The sequence below is a fragment of the Acipenser ruthenus genome, chromosome 11, assembly GCF_902713425.1.
Source record: "Acipenser ruthenus chromosome 11, fAciRut3.2 maternal haplotype, whole genome shotgun sequence".
In the NCBI taxonomy this organism is placed as follows: domain Eukaryota; kingdom Metazoa; phylum Chordata; class Actinopteri; order Acipenseriformes; family Acipenseridae; genus Acipenser; species Acipenser ruthenus.
Genome location: NC_081199.1, coordinates 43,620,304 through 43,646,778, shown reverse-complemented (window position 1 = coordinate 43,646,778; position 26,475 = coordinate 43,620,304). Strand labels below are relative to the sequence as shown.

General features: G+C 41.1%; 1 protein-coding gene across 3 annotated transcripts in view; it reads right to left on the bottom strand.

Annotated features, from left to right (window-relative positions):
• LOC117426943 (zinc finger protein GLI2) overlaps window positions 1-26,475 on the bottom strand; it is a 101,304-nt gene that overhangs the window by 24,421 nt on the left and 50,408 nt on the right. For 2 of the 3 annotated variants that reach the window (XM_034045200.3, XM_059034088.1), the window contains 3 exons: window positions 14,678-14,783; window positions 4,439-4,641; window positions 2,022-2,216 (listed from right to left, as the gene is read on the bottom strand). In XM_034045200.3, coding sequence (XP_033901091.3) covers window positions 2,022-2,216; window positions 4,439-4,641; window positions 14,678-14,783 — 504 coding nt within the window. Of the gene's footprint in view, window positions 1-2,021; window positions 2,217-3,282; window positions 4,391-4,438; window positions 4,642-14,677; window positions 14,784-26,475 lie in introns of those variants that run through there. The other variant, XM_034045201.3, reaches the window with a different exon arrangement.

Here is a 26,475-nt window from a genome sequence, read left to right as displayed (position 1 = left end):
TCACTGATCATACACGACTTCATTCAATAAGTGCCTGCTGATCCTGTGATACTCAGAGCCTGGTAGTAACTGCTGGAGGCATGCTGCTGCACTGTTTCAGGATGCTTCACTGATCATACACGACTTCATTCAATAAGTGCCTGCTGATCCTGTGATACTCAGAGGCTGGTAGTAACTGCTGGAGGCATGCTGCTGCACTGTTTCAGGATGCTTCACTGATCATACACGACTTCATTCAACAAGTGCCTGCTGATCCTGTGATACTCAGAGGCTGGTAGTAACTGCTGGAGGCATGCTGCTGCACTGTTTCAGGATGCTTCACTGATCATACACGACTTCATTCAACAAGTGCCTGCTGATCCTGTGATACTCAGAGGCTGGTAGTAACTGCTGGGGGCATGCTGCTGCACGTCTACACTGTGCAAAATGGAAAAACAAACTTTTATGGTGGAAAAAAAACCTGCTATTGGGCTGGGAAAGTTCAATGAATATCTAATACTTCCTAGTATTTTATTTTATTTTATTTGGTAAAAGAACAGTCTTCCATTTAAAAAAAAAAAAAAAAAGATTTGTATTGCTGATCTTTGCACTGCGGTGCAGCTGATATCCGAATTTGAAAAATATGTGTCCTAAGTGAAGATTTAGCTGCCAGATTCCCTTATAGAAAAATCATCTACAAACCTTAGCTGGTTAACAACGAAACCAAATAAAGCATGAATCTTAAAAAAATAATAAGAACTGGTGAGGTATCAATGAAATTCCAATTCCTGAAAAACCTCCACACTGTACCATACTGTAACACTACAGCAGGATATTGAAAACTCCACACTGTACCACACTGTAACACTACAGCAGGATATTGAAACCTCTACACTGTACCACACTGTAACACTACAGCAGGATATTGAAACCTCTACACTGTATCATACTGTAACACTACAGCAGGATATTGAAAACTCCACACTGTACCACACTGTAACACTACAGCAGGATATTGAAACCTCTACACTGTACCACACTGTAACACTACAGCAGGATATTGAAACCTCCACACTGTACCACACTGTAACACTACAGCAGGATATTGAAACCTCCACACTGTACCACACTGTAACACTACAGCAGGATATTGAAACCTCTACACTGTACCACACTGTAACACTATAGCAGGATATTGAAACCTCCACACTGTATCATACTGTAACACTACAGCAGGATATTGAAACCTCTACACTGTATCATACTGTAACACTACAGCAGGATATTGAAACCTCCACACTGTACCATACTGTAACACTACAGCAGGATATTGAAACCTCCACACTGTACCACACTGTAACACTACAGCAGGATATTGAAACCTCCACACTGTACCACACTGTAACACTACAGCAGGATATTGAAACCTCCACACTGTACCATACTGTAACACTACAGCAGGATATTGAAACCTCCACACTGTACCATACTGTAACACTACAGCAGGATATTGAAACCTCTACACTGTACCATACTGTAACACTACAGCAGGATATTGAAACCTCCACACTGTACCACACTGTAACACTACAGCAGGATATTGAAACCTCCACACTGTATCATACTGTAACACTACAGCAGGATATTGAAACCTCTACACTGTACCACACTGTAACACTACAGCAGGATATTGAAACCTCCACACTGTATCATACTGTAACACTACAGCAGGATATTGAAACCTCCACACTGTATCATACTGTAACACTACAGCAGGATATTGAAACCTCCACACTGTACCATACTGTAACACTACAGCAGGATATTGAAACCTCTACACTGTGCCACACTGTAACACTACAGCAGGATACTGAAACCTCCACAATGTACCATACTGTAACACTACAGCAGGATATTGAAACTTGAAATGTACTGATGACTCATCGCACTGCAAGCTGAAGCTGCCTCCTGTCTGCTGATCCCTCGCATGAGGTGCTGTGGTGACTATGAGAGTCTGTATAAAGAGTGAGTGGCTGACTTACCATCCACGGGGTTGATGTAGTCTGGGAGGTGTGCAGCCATCGCTGCCGCTGCCCCACTCTGCATCAGGAGGTCCCCATAGGGGCTGCGGTGGCTGGCCATCAGTGCCATTTGGTGGTAGTACTCAGCAGGGGTAGCTCCAGGGGGGGGAGGGGGCAGGCTGAAAAGCCCTCTCTCCTTCAAGTGTTCATGCGTAACTGCAGGGGAGCAGAAGAAAGCGAGAAAATAAATCAAACTGTATTCCTAGCTGGTTAACAGCCCCTTGTGAGGTTGTGTGTGGTGAGACTGCTGCACTGGTGTACAGGGCCTCCTCTGCTCCCCCAGATGGGATTTCGTAGGGCTTTGAATGACGCTGGTTTGGGCGTGTTTGTGTGGACAAAAGAGAGCCGAGCTGGGGCCTCTGCATTCCTCTGCTTCCTCAAACTTATAAACAAACCCAACTCCCCTGAATTGTTTTTCCAGTGCAGAAACCGAACTGACAGTGGGAAGGACCTATATCCTGTGCAGTAATAATGATGTAACAGTGTTAACATCTGCACCCATTAAACCAGGGTTAAAGGTGTCAGAGGGAATAAGGATTAGACATGAATTTGTTTTACATGGCCTGAGTCACTTGGTCCACTGAGTTTCATTTCTGCTTCTCTACAACATTAGGAAACATCCATTCTGTTTAACATTTCGCTGCCTCATTTTGTTTCTGTGCAACCTGATGTTTATTTTGTCTTGACCACTATTTGCTGTACTTGTTTCAAAGGAAATTACAAGTTATACAAATTAAAACAGGCATTTTTTTCAACTTCATAATATCCAGATTTTTCCTACATGTACCAAGTTACTCCTTTTGATCAGCTAATTGCAAAACATGCCTGAAACCAGCAGATAACCTCAAACCCAGTCCTAGTGAAACATGAATCTCTTTATTACACTTTCTGTAGCAGTCATTGCAGATGGGTTTATAATATGCCTGGACTGCATTTGAAATCTATTACTCTCTAAACAAAAGAACATTCTTAAAACTAAGTTCTCCTGCAGTAACATGATAAGAAAAATTCAACTTGTTTGCCAGACACTGGCTGCTAGTTACAGTATACTATAAACTGCCAGGACCGTTCAGAAGCTGGTTTCTTAAAAACGATTGCCAGACAACCACTACAGCTGGCTGCAGTCGCACCCCAGGTCACATAGAGCATGTGAAAAGCAACCGTTCTGATAGAAAAAACATAACCACACCCCCCGGAACACAATGTAATGGTTAAAACTTACCCACACTCTACCAAAGTGAAGCAGCTAAAAAACCCAGGGACCATTCAAAAGAACAATCAGGTCCTGTCCTGGGCTAACAGTTTGCTAGCAAGGGATTCGGCTTGGGGGAAGAGCAGCCTCCATGCTTTCTGAGTACTTCTTACATTCTGCTTTCTTATTCAGCTCCAACTGAGAGGACCAAACTGACACATTCTAATTTCAAAGGCTGAATTCCAACCCTCCCCCTAGCCCTATCATTCTCACAGGAAATACCTCTCCAAGATCCTCAGAGGTTTGGAGCTGTTAATCTGTCCAGGTTCATTCCCTTTTGGTTTTAGGTTAGGGGAGGGTATGACAAAGCAGAGAGGATGCAGTGCTGCTGAGCTTGATGGATTCAACACATGCTAGTGGCGTTTGTAAGGCCAAGGTTTTGTTGCACCAATAGTCCTGGGTTCTGTAAAACATTTCTTTGCTGCAAATCGAAACATTTCTACAGTATTCTGAAGTCACGGGTCAGCCAGGGCTGAAGATGAAGCTGGAGCCCTGATTGCATTTTGTGCTCATTTGAATTTGTTGTTGTTTATTTATTTATTTTTTTATAAAGTCGGTGGGACTTCTCCAGTTATTTTTTTTTTCCTCAGCCACTTTTATGTCCAGTAAGATCTACTCTGCATTGCTTATTCAACTTTAAAAGCTCAGGTGCTCTACTGTAAAAAGGTGTTTTATTTCCCATTCTGGCTCTCTGTCTGAACCTGTTATAGTAATATAGCTACAACGAAGGAGCTGTCATCACCCTGAGCACAATCCAGAGAACTCCTGTTTCCACTGGCAAAACAACAACATTAAAATAGCACATTGGAAGCACACAGCAAGAGCAGACAAAGACCATTGTAAACCATCACAAACTTGGGTGGCAGCGTTAACCTAACGTAATGCTCTACCCTTTTATGTGAACCTGCAATAAAGTTCTACAGAAGTGGGCTGCACACCATAGCTCTCATTAAAGGATTGCAAAGGGGGCAACTTCAAGCATGCTACATAGATCAGGTTCAAATAAAGCTTTCCTGTGTTATTACCGGAGAGGCTAATCTGCTCCAGTCCTGGTCATTGTCCTGCTGCACTTGAAACGTCTGCAGCCCCTTCTCGAGAGCTCTCAAGGAGGCTGTGCATTACTCACCCTCCGCTGGGCTCAGGCCTCGGGCTGCTGAGATCATGGAGAGTGTGGGGCTGCCGTGCACAGAGCGGAGGTAGTTCTCCATGTGGGGGCTGACGTAGTGGTGAGGAGCATTGAAGGGGGACTCCCCCGCGGCGGCAGGGTGGGGGGACAGTCGAATGAGGGAGATGTCGGAGATGACAGGGCTACCAGTTAATCCAGGAGGGCTGCAGATCAAACAGAAAGGGTAAAAAGGGTAGACAATGAACTGAGATATACAGGTTAACGTGTAGCACACTGGGGGGTGGTGAGGTGGGATGGCATCACAGTCTTTTACTAAGTGCCCATAGCATCAGTGATTCCCAAAAAAGAAATAAAATAAACTTCAGGAGTCCTTGAAGTAAATTATTGAGTTGTTTATTAATATAATTATGACACTGGAGTAAATGGCTTTGTGCATTTCCTTCTTTATGCATTTCATTGACACCAGTTACCAATAAACACAGTCCACAGACCTTGCTTTCACTCTTACATCATGTCAGCACCTATGAAAATAATAGTTAAAGATTTGTGGCACAATAGCATCACTTTTCTATAACAGATTGGCAAGTCACTTCTGATCAGCTTTGTGTAATTTTAAATTGCATGTTTACTTTTATAATTATGTGTCAATGTAAATATGGGGCTGCAGTCAAGGTGTGTAAAATGTCTCTACAGGTAAAGAGATGTCACATTAGATATATGTACACAGTAGATATATGCACACATTAAATGGAACACTTGATTCTCCTCCCCTTTAATTGAAACAGATTTTAACCTGGCGTGTTGAAAGTTGAAAGTTGTAAATGTGGATTCTCTTTTGCAAGGATCTGGAAGGGAAAGTCAGATCTGATTGCCGCTCTTCCCAGTAGGACTGCATATTAAACATTTTGGGATCTATAGGAAACAATGTCTTGTTTCCCATTATGGCCCTGTAACAAGAAGTGATTAATCTCAATATCTTGTGTTGAATTTGTAAAACAAATCTAACGTGAGTGTTTTATATGTGTTGTAGTGTTTATCCAGGTTTTTCAGCTAATTTAAGGTTGAGCAAACATGGCACAGAACACAGACAGTGTTGCATAGCTGTGGCAGACTTTGGGTCTGGGCAGGTCTGCTTGCATCCAATGGCATGTTTCCAAGGCATGCATATCCATCACAAGTAGGATCTCAGGCAAGGCCCTAAAATTAAGTTACTGAAAAAAAATGATTATGAAACCACTGGCATAAGTAACAGAACAAGGAGGTGGTGTAATGTGTGAATGAAAATAACAGCAGATTGAAATCAAAGATTCCTGTTCCCCAGGCTGTGGTTCCTCAGTGATGTTTATCCAAGTCTGCTGAATCAGTCATCAAGCACTTTCTGCTTCACTTTCAAATAGCTTTTGACACGGCCGGAGACTGTTGTAATGCTGAGGATTAAAGGCACGCTCATCCTGATCCACACACCGATGCTTCTTTCCAGCAAGGCTGTTCGGACGGATTAAGCATCTCTTGCCCAACCAAGAAGCACCTGATGGCATGTGATGTGATGCGTAGCCGGGAGACATTGCTGTGTCTTCTTAACTTTGTTTCAGCTATCTGCTTGTTGTGACTACATTCCAGTAAAGGGATCTTACTAGTTTCCCCTCCATTCCCCAGTTTAGAGCAGAAACAGAGTTATATATTAAAACTCAACACACTCGCTGATAAACTCAACACACCCGCTCATAAACTCCTTACTGTCATTAAACTCAACACACCCACTCATAAATGGCTCTATTTGTGATACCCTTAGATCCTGTTCACACGTGGTCACAGTTCCGTACAAACCATTCATTTAAGTTAATTTACACTTCTATGTGCGTGGAATTCCACCCCAGTGTTATTATATTCAAAGACAGATAACACATGCATCCAGACTTTAAATCAGTCCATGCAGAAATCACAATCGATAATATCACACAAACAGTCTGGTACAGTCCCTTCCTCACTTCCCTATTCTTTTCTCATTATTTTTAAAAGTGAATAATATACAAAAGCTTTCAGCCCGTGCGCATTCACCTCTGCTGTCATGCTTTCTCTTTGGGGGAGCAGTCCTGCTAGTTTTAGCATGCTGGTAACCCAATATTATTATTATCTTGATGCTGTAGGCATACTTTCAGTAATACCAGCAAGTGCTTTGTGCATCTTTTTATTCTAATTCCTGTTTCAAGTTTTCACTACTGGCAAGCAAGTCAAGTGGATTTGGATTCATTACAAAAACATGTGCTGAATTTCTTTTTCTTTTTAAAGGTGAACCGAGACAAAAGTGGTATTGTTGCCCCATCTAATAAATAAACAGTACATTTTCTGTTTACCGCTACAAACAAACTCAGTTTCTTATGTGGCACAAAGGGTGTGTGTGCTGGGGACGAGGTATGGAAAATGTTATCTGAATCTTAAATCTAAGGAATCATGCTGTAGGGCAGAAGCTATTGTATTTAATAAATGGATGCATTCATTGTAACCTCCTGTAGATGTAATGATGTCAGGAGTATTTTCAAACAGGAAACCAGCAGCTGGTTTAAGACATGGTCTTGTTAGACTGTGCTCTACAGTAGCTTTCTGGGTTGGGTATTTAAAATATGTATATGAAGGGACTACAGGTGGAGTCGAATTAGATTGAGTCGTGTATTGCTTTCAGAGACTCAACCCTATCCCTTATAAAAGTTTTCCGTAGTAAAAGCACATCAAAGTGTAATAATGCATAGTGAAAGCATGGTAAAGCAAAGGTAAGCATTGTAAAGATTTGCGAGGTATGGTCCCCGAGTGGCTCGCCTGGTAAAAGCATGACCACGTGGTGTGCAGGCTGTCATACAGTCATGGGAGCGCAGGTTCATGTCCTGGCTGTGTGGTGTGCAGGGTGAGTCATACAGTCAGGGGAGCGCAGGTTCACATCCTGGCTGTGTGGTGTGCAGGGTGAGTCATACAGTCAGGGGAGTGCAGGTTCACGTCCTGGCTGTGTGGTGTGCAGGGGGAGTCATACAGTCAGGGGAGCGCAGGTTCACATCCTGGCTGTGTGGTGTGCAGGGGGAGTCATACAGTCAGGGGAGTGCAGGTTCACGTCCTTGCTGTGTGGTGTGCAGGGGGAGTCATACAGTCAGGGGAGCGCAGGTTCACGTCCTGGCTGTGTGGTGTGCAGGGGGAGTCATTCAGTCAGGGGAGCGCAGGTTCACATCCTGGCTGTGTGAAGTGGCCGGTCTTCACTAGGGATTCTAGAGGGAACGTTGCATTGTTCCGGCACTCCCGTGGGTTAGGCAAGCAAATGATTGTACAGGATGTACTGGGGGGGTAGAATGATTGTACAAGATGTACTAGGGGGGGTAGAATGATTGTACAGGATGTACTTGAACATGTTCTATTAAGAGGATCACACACATCCAGAGTTTGGCTTGGAGCTGGGAAACTGGGATACATCTCTCTTAATCAGCATCTGTCATTACAACAGCTTCCATCATTTCACCATGTTAACCACAAATCCATAAGTATATCTTGCTATGTCATCACTGTCTGCTACAAATATATCTAATAACAGAAGCTCAAAGTGCCCATTTTCCCACAGACACAGCATAATACATCTGTAAACTGTAAACCTATAAGACAAAGTGAACATGATAGATTTACTATACGGGTAAACTGTAGCTACCCATGGCATACTGATGTACATCGCTGGATCTACTCTTGAACTATACATCATACCCACAGACCTCAGCCTGACACACTTACATTTACTTCTATGGGAGGAAAGAAAATACAGTACTACTGATGTTATTTCCCTATTCGATGATAACACTCAATCAAAGTTTACATTGTCACTGTATGTGTGTTTATGGGCTTATAGAATGCTAACGCAGTGATGAGTTGGAAGCTGGATTAAACAGCACCATAAAACAGAGTAATAACACAGGACAGGTCGGTCTGTGTTCTCCAGGGCAGGCTCTTGCTTTGTTCCTAGACGATCATATTCCTGGCAGCGGAGCTCAGCCATCTTTTGTTTACTTCTTTCTTCTTTTTTTTTAAATTCAGTAGTCACCAATTATTTTATTATTTTCTCCCAATTTAGAATGTCCAATTATTTTTAGGCTCAGCTCACCACTACCACCCCTGCAGTGTGTAAAGAAGCCACCCGCTTCTTTACACACTGCAGGCTCACCATCCAGCCACCTCAGAGCTACAGCGTCGGAGGACAACGCAGCTCTGGGCAGCTTACAGGCAAGCCCACAGCCTAAGACTTAAGCTTTCCCCCCCTGGGCGGCGCTCGGCCAATTGTGCTCCACCCCCTGGGAGCTCCCGTCCACGGTCGGCAATGGAATAGACTGGACATGTGTCTGTAAAAGAGCCTAAAGGGAAACTTTCATGTCTGTAGGAGAAACAGTGGGCACAGTATCTTTCTATAGAAAGATGACTAGTGCATCATTATCTCCTGTAAGGGGTGTATATTCCCAGTGTTGGAGATATAACTGAGACACCCATACCTACCTCCTCTGTCTTGGGAACCACTGGCACTAACTTGATGAAACTCTGAGTTAGGTGTTTAGCATACTGTGCCACAGTGACTTCCATTGTTCTGATACCTGTAATGCATTATTTATACAGTATCATTATCAGGGGACATGTAGGTCACTTACTCTACATTCATTTATAAAGTTATTTTTTGCCTCAGTAAGTTTCATATTGCCTATAAAGTGCCAAGCAACGTGTTTTAGAGAGCATTGCTGGTTAACCAAACCTGAGAGCAAATATTTGCTAAAAAAAAAAGCTGCTACCTTCACCCTAGTGCTGGCTGGAGATTTTTGTAAATAATAAGGATTTTGGTTAAGCAATGCAAAAGCAACAACTATATCTTTTTACTAATATGCAAGAACTTACTGGTTGTAAAATTGATCATTTTGAAACTTTAAAAGATGGTAGTTGGAAAGAATGGTTCCTTTGTTTGATCTTTCGTGCCTGACAGGCAGAAGAAACCTCGGTTTAGCAAGTGCTGATGAAAAGCTCTCTGGGCCAATCCCAACCACAGTGACTCTCAGAGATTAACCTGGGGCAGCTCTGCAGCACACCCCACTTCACTTTAATACTCAAAACACCAAAACACCAGAGGAGGCATAGAAATGGGGGGACACAGTTTATTTAAAAATGACAACTCCACTTATTATCAGGCTGAGGTAATCTTTTTTTTCTCCTGTTAACTGGAAAACTGCAGCAAAAGACTGTACAGCATCTCTGAAACACGTTGAAGAAACAGACTGTACAGCATCTCTGAAACATGTTGAAGAAACAGGTACTGTACAGCATCTCTGAAATATGTTGAAGAAACAGACTGTACAGCATCTCTGAAACACGTTGAAGAAACAGACTGTACAGCATCTCTGAAACATGTTGAAGAAACAGACTGTACAGCATCTCTGAAACATGTTGAAGAAACAGACTGTACAGCATCTCTGAAACATGTTGAAGAAACAGACTGTACAGCATCTCTGAAACATGTTGAAGAAACAGACTGTACAGCATCTCTGAAACATGTTGAAGAAACAGACTGTACAGCATCTCTGAAACATGTTGAAGAAACAGACTGTACAGCATCTCTGAAACATGTTGAAGAAACAGACTGTACAGCATCTCTGAAACATGTTGAAGAAAAAGACTGTACAGCATCTCTGAAACATGTTGAAGAAACAGACAGTACAGCATCTCTGAAACATGTTGAAGAAACAGGTACTGTACACGGATTGAGCACATAGGGTTTGAAATGGCTTAACCCTTTAATATTTATCGGAAATCACAATGGACCCTCACGGGACTCCTAGGCCCCAGTCTGAGGTAGTGGATAATTATATGTTAAAACAATAATAATTGTGTCCTGTTCTCATGTATACTCAATAAAGGGCTTCCTTTTTGAAGTATATAACTTAACTTCGCATTCTTCAGCTCAACTAAAATAATTCAGGACTGAAAGGGTTGGGGGTTTTCTCCCAGTAAGCTATAACCCAAACAACACCACAGAAAGAGAGGGAAATACTAAACTTGCTTTTGAAAATAGAAGCAGTTTGCCAGAAGAGAAATGTTAAAAACACTCTTTAACTGTGGTTCTTTTCCTGTAATCAGAAAACACAGCTGCGATTACTGTAAACAATGTTCTGAGCTCTGTGTACAGCTCCAGTACTGCAGTAATGTTATCAGAAGTAGAGTGCAACACCGGATCCACAAGCATACAGTTTGTTCACGGGAATTACACAACACAGTCCTATATTCCTGACATTTTGAAAAAACATTATTTTTTCCTTGACTGCAGTGTTTACTGTGATCCTGAGCTGGCAATTTCATGAAGCCCTGCTGCTGCCCAACCCAGCACTGTTATTAAACAAGAAGACATCGAGGAAAAATAACATTAATCATCAGGAAATCATTCTGAAACATTTTCTCTCAGTTAAAATGGTAATTGGGTGGGATTTATCTATCTTAAACTGAACTGAATAAGTTCGATTTTACCCAGTGTAGTATTATTAAACTGCTGACTGGGTTTATTGTACTGGTCCCCCGACACACTTCTTGTATTGAGATTGTTATCTTCAGTGATGGAGATGTGCTTCTGTTCATAATTACCCAATATAAAAACAATATATAGCATGTGTCTCTTTAGAAAAAGCGGCTTAAATGTGAGGTTTTACAAAAATGCAGTTAAAAAAATGACATTCAAAATGAAATAGGAATCAAGCAATAAACACCAAAAAAAAGCCTGCCCCCACCATTCCCAATACTGTGGCTTCTCCTTTCCTTTTCCCATCATGTCATTTCTTTTGTATATGCAGGCTGGTTTTGCATGGCTATCAGTTTTCTCTGAGTGACACATGCAGTTCATTGCCCCCTGTGCTCTAAGTATCTTTAAGCTGGCACTGTGGTTAGAATAGATGCCTCTGGATACGGAGATCATTGGCATGATCCCTGGCTGGAGCTGGGCAGAGTCTGTGTTGCAGTCTGCAAACTAGGATAAAATCCTACTAGCTTTGCAAAAACCATGGACACTGGGGCTGGGCGCGCCACTCCATTTCATAGATTCCACTGATCAAGAAGCAGAGTGCCGAAGCGCTTTGCAAAAAAGCTTCTTGGTTACTCAGTCTGAAAGCAGTGCAGGGCCAGGAGTGACGGTTATGCATTTCCCTTTGGATATTAGCTTATGCAGGTTTAATATGGTACGAAAATACATTAAAGCACAGTTAACCTGTGGTAAAGCATGCAGACTCATGGTCAAATCACTGTACAGTATACATTAAATGCTTGATCAGAGAACAGCACAGTATGGTAAAGAGAACGATAAATGCTTGGCAAAGTGTAAAATGACCATGCAGATCTACCGTGGTCTGTTTAGATGCGGGCACTGATTTGATGGATTTTTTTTTCCCTTTTCAGCCTTCATGTCAGCCTTCACTCTTAGTCTCAGGGTAGGATTATTCATAATAAGTATTGCACTCAGATCTCTTGTTAGATTTGGGGTCTGCTGTCATCCCTGCAGTTATAAAATAGCTGTCCTGCGTGCACGCTGCAAGGCTCACAGAACAAGCACTCTGCTGCTTCTCTTATGACAGCTATGATAAAATAACCCACGGTCTCATTATGTTATATGCAAACAATGATAAAGGGGGATGTATGGAGGTGTCATGTTTAACAATCAAAAAGCAAACCTTTGACATGAAGCTGCGAGTGGATAATAAAGCTCCCTGCCTCACAATAAATGACACCGCACTTAATTTGCTGTGCAATGTTGTTGTAATTAGATACATTTGGCACAGGCAGCGGAAAAGACTGCTAGATCAAGGCCTTGATGAATTAGGGGTCCTCTGTCAAGATCAAATCACATTAATCAACAAGCCGAAGCACAGAGACAGAATTTTTTCCTACTTCCAGGCTTTTTGATGAATAGCCTTGCTTTTGCCCAGCTCCAAGAAATGTATCAACATTGAATCTGTGAATTTAAATGTAACAGCACGATTTCCACAATTGTATCGATTTTGCTGAAAAATCAGGCTTGGCGTCTGCACCTAAAGAGTTTGTATTCCCAACTTAGGGTGGCCAAGCTCCAGAATATTGCAGAACCGATCCTGAACCAATCACACTGTACAGACACAAGACTAAACATCTCTCTTTGACTTTGCTTCTTGTAGTTCTACCTCAGAACCAACACTGCCTTAGACACCTCTAACCTGCTGTACCAATACTGCCTTAGACCTCTCTAACCTGCTGTACCAGTACTGCCTTAGACCTCTGTAACCTGCTTTGCACTGAATCTATCAGGGAAATCTCCTGCTTTTCAACAACCCTGAACTTGGGGGTTGAACCTATTTCTCAAGAAAGTAAATACAGTAGATTCACAAACAATACAGATATCTTTCGGGGAGTGTCACAGCACCGTTGTATGTATTCTCAGATATAAAACAATCCAGTTGTGTTGGGAAATGTTACTGTTTTATGCTTACTTGCTTAAAAAAAGGCCAGCTCAGGTTTCTGTCTTTCCTGTCATTACTGCCAGCTTTCCAGAATTACAAAGTGAACGATCTGCTCTTTGTGTGTGCTGTACTGATGCCTGCAGTGAACAAATGCCCTGGATAAGTACCGTCGAGCGCTCGAGCAGTCCGGGGGTGAAGCAAACCTTTTGAGGTGTCTCTGGCATCTTTGATACGCAGGTCCTAACCCTAATCCTTCACAGTTTGTTTATTAAAAACAGGGGGACTTAATTTCAAGAGATAATTGACATATATCATATTTTATTAGCTAAAGATGATTTATATATATATACAGCTCTGGAAAAAATTAAGAGACCACTGCAAAATGATCAGTTTCTCTGGTTTTACTATTTATAGGTATGTGTTTGGGTAAAATGAACATTTTTGTTTTATTCTATAAACTACTGACAACATTTCTCCCAAATTCCAAATAAAAATATTGTCATTTAGAGCATTTATTTGCAGAAAATGACAACTGGTCAAAATAACAAAAAAGATGCAGTGTTGTCAGACCTCGAATAATGCAAAGAAAATAAGTTCATATTCATTTTTAAACAACACTGGACTCCACTTTTGACAGAAAAACATAAAAAAGCCAGACTGGAATTTGCTAAAATGCATATTGACAAGCCACAATCCTTCTGGGAGAATGTCCTTTGGACAGATGAGTCAAAACTGGAGCTTTTTGGCAAGTCACATCACCTCTATGTTCACAGACGAAAGAATGACGCTTTCAAAGAAAAGAACACCATACCAACAGTGAAACATGGAGGAGGCTCGGTTATGTTTTGGGGCTGTTTTGGGGCTGCTTTGCTGCGCCTGGCACAGGGTGCCTTGAATCTGTGCAGGGCACAATGAAATCTCAAGACCATCAAGGCATTCTGGAGCGAAACGTACTGCCCAGTGTCAGAAAGCTCTGTCTCAGTCGCAGGTCATGGGTCCTCCAACAGGATAATGACCCAAAACACACAGCTAAAAGCACCCAAGAATGGATAAGAACAAAACATTCGACTATTCTGAAGTGGCATTCTATGAGTCCTGATCTGAATCCTATCAAACATCTATGGAAAGAGATGAAACTTGCAGTCTGAAGAAGGCACCCATCAAACCTGAGACAGCTGGAGCAGTTTGCTCAGGAAGAGTGGGCCAAACTACAGGTGCAGGTGCAGAAGTCTCATTGAGAGCTACAGAAAACGTTTGATTGCAGTGATTGCCTCTAAAGGTTGTGCAACAAAATATTAGGTTAGCGGTCCCATCATTTTTGTCCATGCCATTTTCATTTGTTTTATTATTTACAATATTATGTTGAATAAAAAATCAAAAGCAAAGTCTGATTTCTATTAAATATGGAATAAACAATGGTGGATGCCAATTACTTTTGTCAGTTTCAAGTTATTTCAGAGAAAATTGTGTATTCTTCATTTTTTGTCGAGGGGTACCAACAAATTTGAGCACATCTGTATATATATATATATATATATATATATATATATATATATATATATATATATATAAATTAAATATAATAATAGCATTTATAAACTTTGTTTATGGGCTCATCAAACAAAATAAATATACCCAGTGCAGCACCAACAGAAGAGCACTATCACATGCTTGCCATATTTAAAGCAGCTGGTTTCGCTTGAGAAAGTAATTCTTTGTACAGGAGGATCATTATTTTTCCATGCAATAGAGGTTGAAGACTTACCCGTGCATAGCGTGTATGGAGTGTGGTTCGTAATGGTATCTTCCCTCATGGTGCCGCATGTCAATCGGAATTGGAGTGTGGAATGTTGGGAATATGTGGTGTGGGGCTGTGGAGAGAGAGAGAGAGAGAGAGAGAGAGAGAGAGAGAGAGAGAGAGAGAGAGAGAGAGAGAGAGTTAAAGAGTTAAAAAAAATGGGCTTTCATAAAAAGGTTCAAAGGCAAAAGTGCTCCAATAAAACAACATGAAGTTCAGAGCAAGCTGGGCAGTTTCATGTAAAATACTGGCACTATCACACAAGAGAAGTGGAATAAATAAATAATCAAAGTCATCCCGAGAAACCCTACATCTCCAACATAAAAGATCTCCAACTGGGCTTCTGACAAAGACCTGCAGCTAGGCACCCTTTGAACTTGGGGAGATGAGAGAAAGAATCTAGGAAAACTGCAAACTGAACGCAAACATAGCTGACAGCATTGGGAAAATCCTTTTCTAGCATCTCTATCATATGCTTAAACCAAAAAAAGCACCTCTCTTCAGGGGAAACTGCAGGCTTGAACAAGGGACGAGCCTTGGGTATCAGGCTGTGCTCCTAATAAAATAATCAAATGCAATAATGGCTTGTAAACAATGGCTAATGGCTAACAGCACAACATGCCTGAGGTCCAGGACCACATATTCCTCAGCTGTGAGGGCATCATTAATACCAGCCATGCATGGGCTGGATCTGGTCAATATTGCTGACACCTTTAAATGAAGTGCTGCTGTATTTATCTGAAGTTGCTTTACAGCTAAGTAATTGGGACCTGTTACTAAGTCAAGCTGTTATGCAGGTCCTTGCCAATTAGAGAGCTTCATTTCTATTGGATGCTTCTCTTCTATTAATAACATAAAGTCTTTATTTAGAAGTATTTTTAATGCAGTGCTTGGCTTTAAATATGTAGTTAGAAATCAGTTCTGGTTAAAGCAAGTATTTGTAAATTGTAGAGACTACAGACAACTGCTTTATATGCATGAAAAGGACATTTTGCTCAGTTGGGCTTTTGTGTGGTGTACTACTGTGATATCTGCTAAGCAATTAAAATAAAGCTTTTTAAAGCAACACTTAAACATTTAAACATGTAAGCATGCTTCCTATACAAACTGCAGTACAGGCACTACTTAGGAAAGACTCAGCATGCAGACTTTTGAATTGCATTAAATTCCTTCAGCATCTCATGCAAAGAGACAAGTTTGACCTCAAAGTAGGAAATTCAGGTGTCAAAACAACTAGGATTATTATTTCACAGTCTGTGTAGAACTGTTGACCAAAGAGCCCTCATTGAGTCAGCATACGCAGCGGACTGTATATCTGTATGTCTGTATATCTGTATATCTGTATATCTGTATGTCTGTATATCTGTATGTCTGTATATCTATATGTCTGTATATCTGTATGTCTGTATATCTGTATGTCTGTATATCTGTATATCTGTATATCTATATGTCTGTATATCTGTATATCCTTAACAGACATTTAAATGTTCCTTTTCAAAATGAACCGAAGCAAGCTGGACCTCTTTTTAGACTTTTTATTTTCTGGTGATGGGAAGCACTCAGTATAATGGTCCACTGTTTAGGGTGGATGAGAGGGTGCAAGCTAAACAGTTTTATTCAAAGCGTGGCTGAAGTTAATGCACCATTAATAATGGTCAGGGTGAATTATCGGAGGAGATAATGAGGAGAGGGGTCAGGGAAGGTCTAAGACAAAGAGCTTCAAGAACTGGGTCATGCCCACATGACAGGGCTGATCAGCTTGGAACACCATTGGAATTCTCGTACACTGCAGTCATGCACCGCTGCGCTGAATAACAACTGAGTGAAAGAGGCTGAAAAAACCTGGAACTGCACGCAGAGCCAAGAGTGGCGACCTTCGAAATATTAAAGGCCTCTGGAAAGTTTTAGAAGCTTCTCGTCTTGAATTTGCTGTCCAAACTGAGTTTGAATTCATTTCCTCTGGTTACTTTTTAATTATGACATCACTACCCTTACATTTTTAAAGAAGTACCAACAAAATACAGTGACATTTCATTTAAAGGTGTCAGCAATATTGACCCGATCCAGCCGTGCACACCTGATATTAATACTAGGGTATTTTTCATCATTTTACCAACAAAATTATGAAAAATACACAAGGAATTTGTAGGTTTCATTTTTCCATTTGTACACATCCAACACAGAAGCAGGGTTTACTAAACTAGAGCCCCTTCCACACTGGCACTCCTACCCGGGTCCCAACCCAGGTTCTGGCTACCCGGGTCACAATCCTGTGTAGTGTGAAACCACGTACCTGGGTCGTACCCGCGTCACAATCCCACGTAGTGTGAAACCACGTACCTGGGTCGTACCCGCGTCACAATCCCGCGTAGTGTGAAACCACGTACCTGGGTCTTATCCCAGTTGACACAGGTCCCAGCGACCCACCTCAGGATGTGGGTCAGCACGCTTTGACCCGGGTTGAACGCGGCAAAATGCATGACTGCCGTTCGTAAGCCAACGAAATAACAAACTTGTGCTTTATTTTATTTTTATTTGTAAGGATTGACTTTTTAATATGATGCACTTGTGACTGCTGCGTCCTGGTTCACAGGGGCTTGTTCCCTCTCGTCCCCCTCTTTGTGCCCTGCCAGAGTTTGCACTGTATTCTCCTGCCTTGCTCCCCTCAGGAGAGCTCAGCTGAAACGCGGGTAGGGCTAGGCTGTGACAGAGCAGGCTTATTCCATCACCAAGACAGCTCTATTGTTCCAACACCATGGGAAGAACAAAAGCAGAGCGCTCTGGAGAGTTCAAGGGCTGCGTTTACCTTATTTACTAGGACTAATCCCCCGGGGGTAATGCACAACTGGAATGTCATGCTCAGGCTCTCACATGTTTTAGTTAAGGTACTAACATGTTTTTGTTTTTGGAGCAACGTTACAATGTAATATACACCCCTTCTTAAACTTTCCTTACTAAGTGCACGTTAATGTGCAGCATCTTGTTTTTTAAATACTGTGGTAGAAGGCTCTCAAAAAACACTCTACTTTTCTATGGCAAAACCATACACTTTTAGTCTAAACTGTTATACTTATAAAGTGCAATTACAGTACAAGTAAAACTAGTAAGAAAAGGATTATTAAAGGTTCAGGAATAGGTAAACGTTCTGTGGGGCTGGATGGGTGAAGCTTAGTTGCCTCTGGGCTTTGATTCTACACACTAAAACAATATTATTACCGGCTCCTTTAATACAACAAGAACGACGGCGCAGAGCAGACAGTACCAAATGCATGACAATACAAGAAAAACAACCTGCAGTCTTAAAAAAAAAAAAAAAAAAACATCATTAGGTTTGCATGTCCCAACTCAGCTGAAAGCCATGTAACTTCGTACTCTGAAGTAAGTCTCATCCTTGAAGGAAGCACTCACTAACAATAATAATACCCTGAAACGCTAACCCTCTGCACTGTAATTAAAAAGCTTTTTTCTGTCTAGTTTGGAAAATGAAGGAGGGAAATTAAAATGAGACAGGAAATTCCACTAGAATAAGCTGGCTTCTGTCCTAACAACACAGTTCACTGCCAACCCCTGCACAAGACAGCACCAAGCCCCCAGCCTCAGGCCTTCCACTCAACATAGAATCTGCACAGACTTTCTCTAAACACACACCATGCTCAACAAAGACCCCTGCACAAGACAGCACCAAGCTGTATTACACACTGCATACCATTCTGCTGTATTGCATACTGCATACCATTCTGCTGTATTGCATACTGCATACCATTCTGCTGTATTGCATACTGCATACCATTCTGCTGTATTGCATACTGCATACCATTCTGCTGTATTACACACTGCATACCATTCTGCTGTATTGCATACTGCATACCATTCTGCTGTATTGCATACTGCATACCATTCTGCTGTATTGCATACTGCATACCATTCTGCTGTATTGCATACTGCATACCATTCTGCTGTATTGCATACTGCATACCATTCTGCTGTATTGCATACTGCATACCATTCTGCTGTATTACACACTGCATACCATTCTGCTGTATTACACACTGCATACCATTCTGCTGTATTGCATACTGCATACCATTCTGCTGTATTGCATACTGCATACCATTCTGCTGTATTACATACTGCATACCATTCTGCTGTATTACATACTGCATACCATTCTGCTGTATTACACACTGCATACCATTCTGCTGTATTGCATACTGCATACCATTCTGCTGTATTGCATACTGCATACCATTCTGCTGTATTACATACTGCATACCATTCTGCTGTATTGCATACTGCATACCATTCTGCTGTATTGCATACTGCATACCATTCTGCTGTATTGCATACTGCATACCATTCTGCTGTATTACACACTGCATACCATTCTGCTGTATTGCATACTGCATACCATTCTGCTGTATTGCATACTGCATACCATTCTGCTGTATTACACACTGCATACCATTCTGCTGTATTACACACTGCATACCATTCTGCTGTATTGCATACTGCATACCATTCTGCTGTATTGCATACTGCATACCATTCTGCTGTATTACATACTGCATACCATTCTGCTGTATTACACACTGCATACCATTCTGCTGTATTGCATACTGCATACCATTCTGCTGTATTGCATACTGCATACCATTCTGCTGTATTACATACTGCATACCATTCTGCTGTATTGCATACTGCATACCATTTGCTGTATTACACACTGCATACCATTCTGCTGTATTACATACTGCATGCAGTTAAGTTATCACATATCAAGGCTGGGCAGCGACAGAAACACAAACCCAGACACAGGAACTGCAGTTAAGTGCTTTTCAGCGCACTTTGATTCACACGGTAGCTTTCTCACTCGTTCCACTCCTTCTCAGCTCCACACTCTCCTACACAACCCTCTGCCCTGCCCACATCTTCCCACTACTCTGCCACAATCCCTATGAAACGTGCGTAGCTAATTGCCCTTAAAATGAGCTGCTGAATACTATAGGGGCTCCCCCCACAGGCCGGTACAATACATAAATAAACATTTAAACTCAACTCTGAGATAACAGCCGCTCAGTCCCTTCAGTGTGTTATTCTTTGCTTTGTTACTCAAACAGTTTATTTTGGTACATTCTGTGTTGCTCACTAAACCAGGAGGGCTGTTTTAGCTGCAAAGTTCAATGACACACTTTCTGAATGTTCACTTATTGCGTGAGTTGGTCCACAGATTTAGATTGTTTGTGAATTTGGCACGATCAAGAAGTGCCAACATGTAAACGGTACAGCTTAGTTTACAGTACACTCAGCATCCCGATATTTAAAGTGCAGTGTGCTTATATGTGGTAGCGTACATTAGGCAGACCCTTTCAACAGCCTGTGGTTTATTAAATAGTATACATAACGTCTGGCTATGAAGCATTTAGGAGCAAAGAGGTCACATTACTATATTTATCCAGCATTGCCCTTCCAGGTGGCTTACATCTTCACTACCAGTATTTAAAGGGTCTTCCTGTTCATGTTTACAGAGTTGGACCTGCTTTCCAAAAGTTCTGGCTGTTTCATTCAAATGAGTTCCAGCTTTACTGCTTAATTGGTCTGACATCCTTCAGGAAACTAAAATATTATAGAAAGTATTTGTTGGTACATAATCTATCATTTAGGTTTGGATCAGGCCAGGCTCCTCAGGGATGGCTCAAGTTTAAACCTGCCTGCGGTCAGTTTAAGCTCTTCGCTGATGATCTGTCTCCTGGGCGGTTCACAGCTGATCTTTAAACATGCCATCCAACTCTCAACAATACAATGGGGTGGAAGCTGTCAAAGAAACTGACATGGCTATTTACAATGCAACCCGGAAAGCAGCAGAAATGTAGGGATATATTTTGATATGTTCCTTAAGTTTGACTCTCAGTGTTTTGAATAACATTAATATCTGTCATTTAGTAACAGTGCCAAAGTCTTTATTTCTTTACTTATCTACCGAAATCATTAGCTAACACATTTTGATTACAGTATCATTTGAAATAACTACTACAAGGCAAAACTGACATCCACATTTTTGTCCTTTACATTTGGTCTCCTCTTGTAACGTTTTTTTCTGTTTCTTTTTTTATTCAGGAGGATCTGCTGCCCGGACCCCTTGGAGTAAGCGAGGCACCGGGGCGAACAGTCTCATCGTTTAAATACGCAAGGAGGCAGAGCGCGTGGCGAGAGCGCGGGGTAAGTTATCTGCTTTCAGCAGCTGTGTTGTGGTATCTGCTAATAACCTCCATGCATCATCCTGCTGTCTGTGAGAACACTGCGTTGCTGTACTCCTCCTCGTGCTTGTTGTTAGCATGCTGTTTGTATAATTTGGGTACTTAAGACTGCAAGGGTCTCGCACAGGTCCTGAAGAGTGATTGCAGTTCGGGGTAATCACACACCTGACTGCATTCTGATTTACTGCCAGCTCAGTTAATAGCCCTGCTTAACGCAGGAGTTTGTCGAGATTAAGTAATTACCTTAAACAAAAAGTTTATTATCTTTAAGACCAGGATGATAAAAGGTTGGCTGTCGGTAAAGCCTGGGCTGGAACAGTGAACGAGAGCAATAATTAAAATACAATCAATTCCATTGGAGGCACCAATGCTGTCTTTGTGTTGCTGTGCCGTCATTTATATTACTGTCTGCATGCCTTGTAGGGGGCTGGCCTGCGAACCGTCCTGCCGAACATTAAAGAAAATATTTAATATGCTATCTGCGCCACCACGTTATTAACATTCAGAGAGGGTTCTGTCGCTCCAAACATAGTTACAACCTTATTGTTCCCAACAATGAAAAAAAATGTATTCCTTCATACTGTATGATAAAAAAACAGCAAAGTAAATCACAGACATCAAATCATTTTAGTAATCTTTCATAAAATATTGCAAGGATTACCCCCAAATCATTATTTTAATTTTTTTGTTATCTAAATATCATTGCATTGCTAAGAGAGAGAGAGAGAGAGAGAGAGAGAGAGAGAGAGAGAGAGAGAGAGAGAGAGAGAGAGAGAGAAATATTAATTGTTATTCTTCGGAGAAATTGTATATATAAAGATTTCTATAAAATATTTGGCTGGCTTTTACTAAGCTATTTACTCCAAACAGAAATGTTCTTCTGAAAGGAAAAAAAAACACCAATTAGAAAACTAAAATGAAAAAAAAAAAACCCAACTGATCCGTGTCAGTATTATTGCCCACATTGTCAACGTGGTAGCACAGTACATATAGTAACGATCAGAGTGGTATGGGACAGAAATGCCAGAGCACTTGTTATGTGTTTTTTATGACAGATGATTTGATGACAGATCTCAAACCCCAGTGGACTAGCCCGGACATTTTGAAACTAGCTTTGAGACTTTAAAGTTATAAGTGTAAAAAGTTGTCAGGATGTTAAGAATGAAAAGAAAAAAAAAATGACAGGTACGTTATTTAAACAGTTGTAGCAGCATGTGGGGATGTATAACTCTGTATTTTTTTGGAACCCCGCTACTTACTCTCTAAGATTACACAAAAGCCCCTAAATGTAATGAGTTTGTTTCTGGTTTGATAACGTTTTTCGGTTCCAAATGTTTTGTTTGTTGCCAATGACGATTTGAAGTAAATGCGTTGGGATTTTATTTTTATAAACCAAGTTAAAAAAAAAAAAAAAAAAAAAAACTGCATACTCTTCTGTGCTTGTTTCGTTGGTTTTTGATGGTAATGTAGCGCTGTAATACACTACAATGGATTTGCTGCAGTACGGCTCTTTTGCATTGTGGGTAAGATGATCACATTATTTAAAAAAGATTAAGAGACCTAAAGAAATGGGAAATATTATGAGCAAATGCAGATAGGAAACTACCTCTCAAAGTTAAATACAGTCTTGTGCATTATCCTCGAGAACAAAGAGATCGTTATTTATATGATAGCATTAACAAATTAGCCGTCAGAGGGTCTTGTTTAAAGTTCGGCTCTTGTGTGCTCCGCCTTCCATGTGATAAATACCAGCTGTTCTGCATCTATATTTTAACACACCTCCACTATCTCGGGATTTCATTCCAAAAATGGAAATATATACTGCATTTACACAGCCTCGCTGCAGTCGCCTACACCTATACTATACTCAGCTCACATTAGAAATGAACGGCTTGTGGTCAGACACCACCTGGAAGTTGGTTATTTATTCCCGGTTCCTTATTCGCGGTATAGTTGACAAAGCAGCGTGTCCTTTTTCTGTGTTTTTAGTCATTTACACATCTTGCGCAATTAATATATTGCTACTATTTTAAAAATAATCGCTCCTTCTTTAAAAAAAAAAAAAAAGAAAAGAAAATATGAATAAATCTGTATCATCACTAAATATCGAGGTATCCCAAAATAGGTTATCACCCCCTCTTTGAAAAAAACAATTTAAAACCAGATAAGCCCATTTATAACCAATACAAGCGCAGAAACTGTTACTGAGTTACAGTCTTTGCAAATGATGAAGTCCCGGATTATTGTACGATTTTTGCAGTTTTTGTATCAAAAATCCATATTGGGCCGGGATAAATACATATGGGTGGGGTAGAGGGGTTCCCCATGTGTGATAATCAGCTTTGAAATAAGTGGCCCAAAACGATTTAACCCCTGAAATACCCCAGTTATTCCATTTGCATTAATTGAATAACATGCCAACTTGGATTCCTATGCATTTTTATTGGTTGCACTTTGGAGTGCTGCTGCTTGTGGGGTACGGCTTGCTCATAAAATCTTTAGTGTTTTTGCAAAGAGGGGACGATACCCTATCCAGGGACACCTCTATATTTAGTGAGCAAGGCGTCTAAGGGGGGTAAATGGGGCATCCAAAGACATGCCCCCATGCGTTCTGTGTTGGTTATAATGGACTGCACTTTGGGGTGCTGCTGCTCTTGGGGTACGGCTTGCTCACCAAAATCTTTGGTTTTTCTGCAAAGTAGAGGTGATAATCTAGGGATACCCCGATATTTAGTGAGGAAGGCGTCTAAGGGGGTACATGGGGCAAAACAAGTGGGTAATATATGGGGGCACCACTATGCTGCTGATACAGATTTTTTATTAATAATTTTTTTTTTGTTTTTTTAAGAAAGATTGATTATTTTTTATAGTTATTATTATTATTAGTTTATTTAATAGTAGCAATATATTAAATTATATATTAAAAGTCTGTCCCGCAGGTTAAATCCCTGTTGCATGCGATGCAATAGAAGCTGCAGACTTCCAGAGCCCTTTGGGCAGCAGAAGTTAACGGACAGCGAAAATCAATTTAGAGATGCCTTAGCACAGGGTGGTGCAAAACCCCAGCAGCATGTTACCATGATGGGTACATGGCCAGTAAAAGCTGAAGGAAGATACTCTGTTGACATCGCTGTTAGAGACTTTAAAGCAAACCTTCGTGACGGAGACAATCCCAGGAGAGTTTTAACTGCATGATGGTACTTTAACTCATTGCTTTCCATGGCAGACAAGCGCTGAGTTTGGACTGACAGGTACCACATATTGGGTAGCAATTACCCATCTTACAGTACTGTAGTGTGCAGTCCATACTGATTGTGGTGAAGGGTTTACATCCTCTGTTTGCAAAGGAGCTGAAGAGACCAATAAAAACAAGAAGCTCCTCCCAGTTGCTGTCTGCTGTAAAACTGCTCCCCGCTAGTGTCACAATTTTACACTGCTTCACCTGCACTTGCTATACGCCTCTGCATGTCAAACCTGTCTAGAAGATACTATAAAAACAAAGAAGGGCCCCTGCCAAATATTACACTGAATAAGACATAAGAAATCAAATCAGCTGACCTCTTTGTTTGTAAAATAATATATATTTTTTTACTCAACTATATTATAATTAGTATTTTAATTGGGAGCGATTGGGGGTAATTTGTACGATATATAATTAATCAATAAAACATTCAGACGCCAAAGGATTAAAATCATCACCTGAACTTCCCTGTATTTTTCGATTACCTATTGGGATCTGAACACCATACCCCCAGCTACCCTCTTTAACAGTTCTTTCAGTATGTAACTGTAGCACTTTTAAATAACGTATCACAGTTTGTTATGTTTAAAAGACACCTCTGAGGTGTTTTAAAGGAAAGTAAATGTTTGCCTTTTGACCTTTCTTAGTAATAGATCAGTCTTTCTGTCTCACTGTGTGCTTTAGTCACAAGTGTCTCGAGTGGATGTCTCCTTCCTCAGGGTTTTGATCCCCTTGGTTAAGTGAGCACAAGAGGTTCTATAAAACAGTGCCACTGTAGAATTATTCAATGGGTTACAAGCCATTCCACTTTCCTACGTCTTGCAAGGACACTGCAGTGTTAACATACAGTTTAAAAAGGCCCCGTCTGGTGCTTGTGGTGCTATCATTTTACTAGACTCCCATTGCATTGCTGCTGTAGCCTATCCTACGGGAGGGTTTCATTTGAGCTTCACAGACAGCTACAATCAAAGAGTACCAATATAAAAGCAAAGCCACAAAACTGGCAGAAGCTTACTATTGAATACATCAAGCAAAGAACTTGTTTGTCAATATTAAAAAAACAAAAAACACTTAACCGAGCAATAAACAGAACATCAATTTAGGTTAAAAAGAAAATATATATATATATATATATATAATCAAGTTGGTTTGCTGTGATTTTTTTTCTTTTTCTTTTTAAGAACACAGCACGGAGCACAGATAACCAAAGGGAACAAGATGCGTTCTGATTTGTGTAAGCAGCGTGCAACTCCAGACCCTCCCTGGAGACGCGCTGTGCTCCAGTATCTCACAGCCCACACGACAGGACTGCAATTGCTGAGCCCCCTGCACCGCCCCCGCCCCTGCCCCGCCGAGCCTGCTAATGGAGCATGCTGACATCACACTGTTTCACTGAGGGGTCACTGTGGGGTCACTGTGGACTTGGGAACGGGCAACGGAGGCATCTCAAGGCTTACTTCTTAGCAGCAGGAGGTGACGGGAGGTTTGCTTGCTAAAGCTTATGCACTTATCTTTCAAGATTTCCTCACTGTCCACTACACTGAAATGAACAGGAAGCAGTTATTAAAGCCTCCACACAATAAACAATTTTCATGAAATGCTCTGCGTGCTTTAAACACTAAATTCATTTCAAGGGGCTACTTTGGGAGAACATTTTTTTGTTTAAAAAAAAAAAAAAAAAAAGTTCCCACTGTTTTTTCCAGCTTGTCTTTGGCATCAGGAAGATCTGCAGAAACAATCTCCCAGTGAGGGACCTTCTTGTAAAACATAGATTAGTACCAGCTGTGGGGATGCAGATGTCTTCAATTCTCCTGGCTCATGAAGACATCGCAGGGGTCCTCAGAAAGACAGACTGGCCTGTGGAGAACCGTGGCCTTGACTGTCTGATACACACACAGATACACAGAGGGATACACCCCCCCCCCCAGATAGCTGCTTTTCATGTATGGGATCATATATTTACTAACATATTGAATTACACTTATATGTTTTGTTTTTATAGACTGCTTAGGATCTTTCAGCCACTCATCAGAACGCATGTTTCGTCTCCTGTATTCCATGACACGTCACATAGAAACCCTGTTGCTTTACACTTTACACTTTACACTTTACACTTTACACTTTACACATTAGAAACACTGCCTACAGTAAAATCGAGGAGGAGACATCTATTTACAACTACACCTGGGTTTAAAATGTCCAGTACAGAACTAAACATTGGTGTGGTTCAGCCTACTCACAACCCTTAAAGAAAGAGAACAAACTTGAGC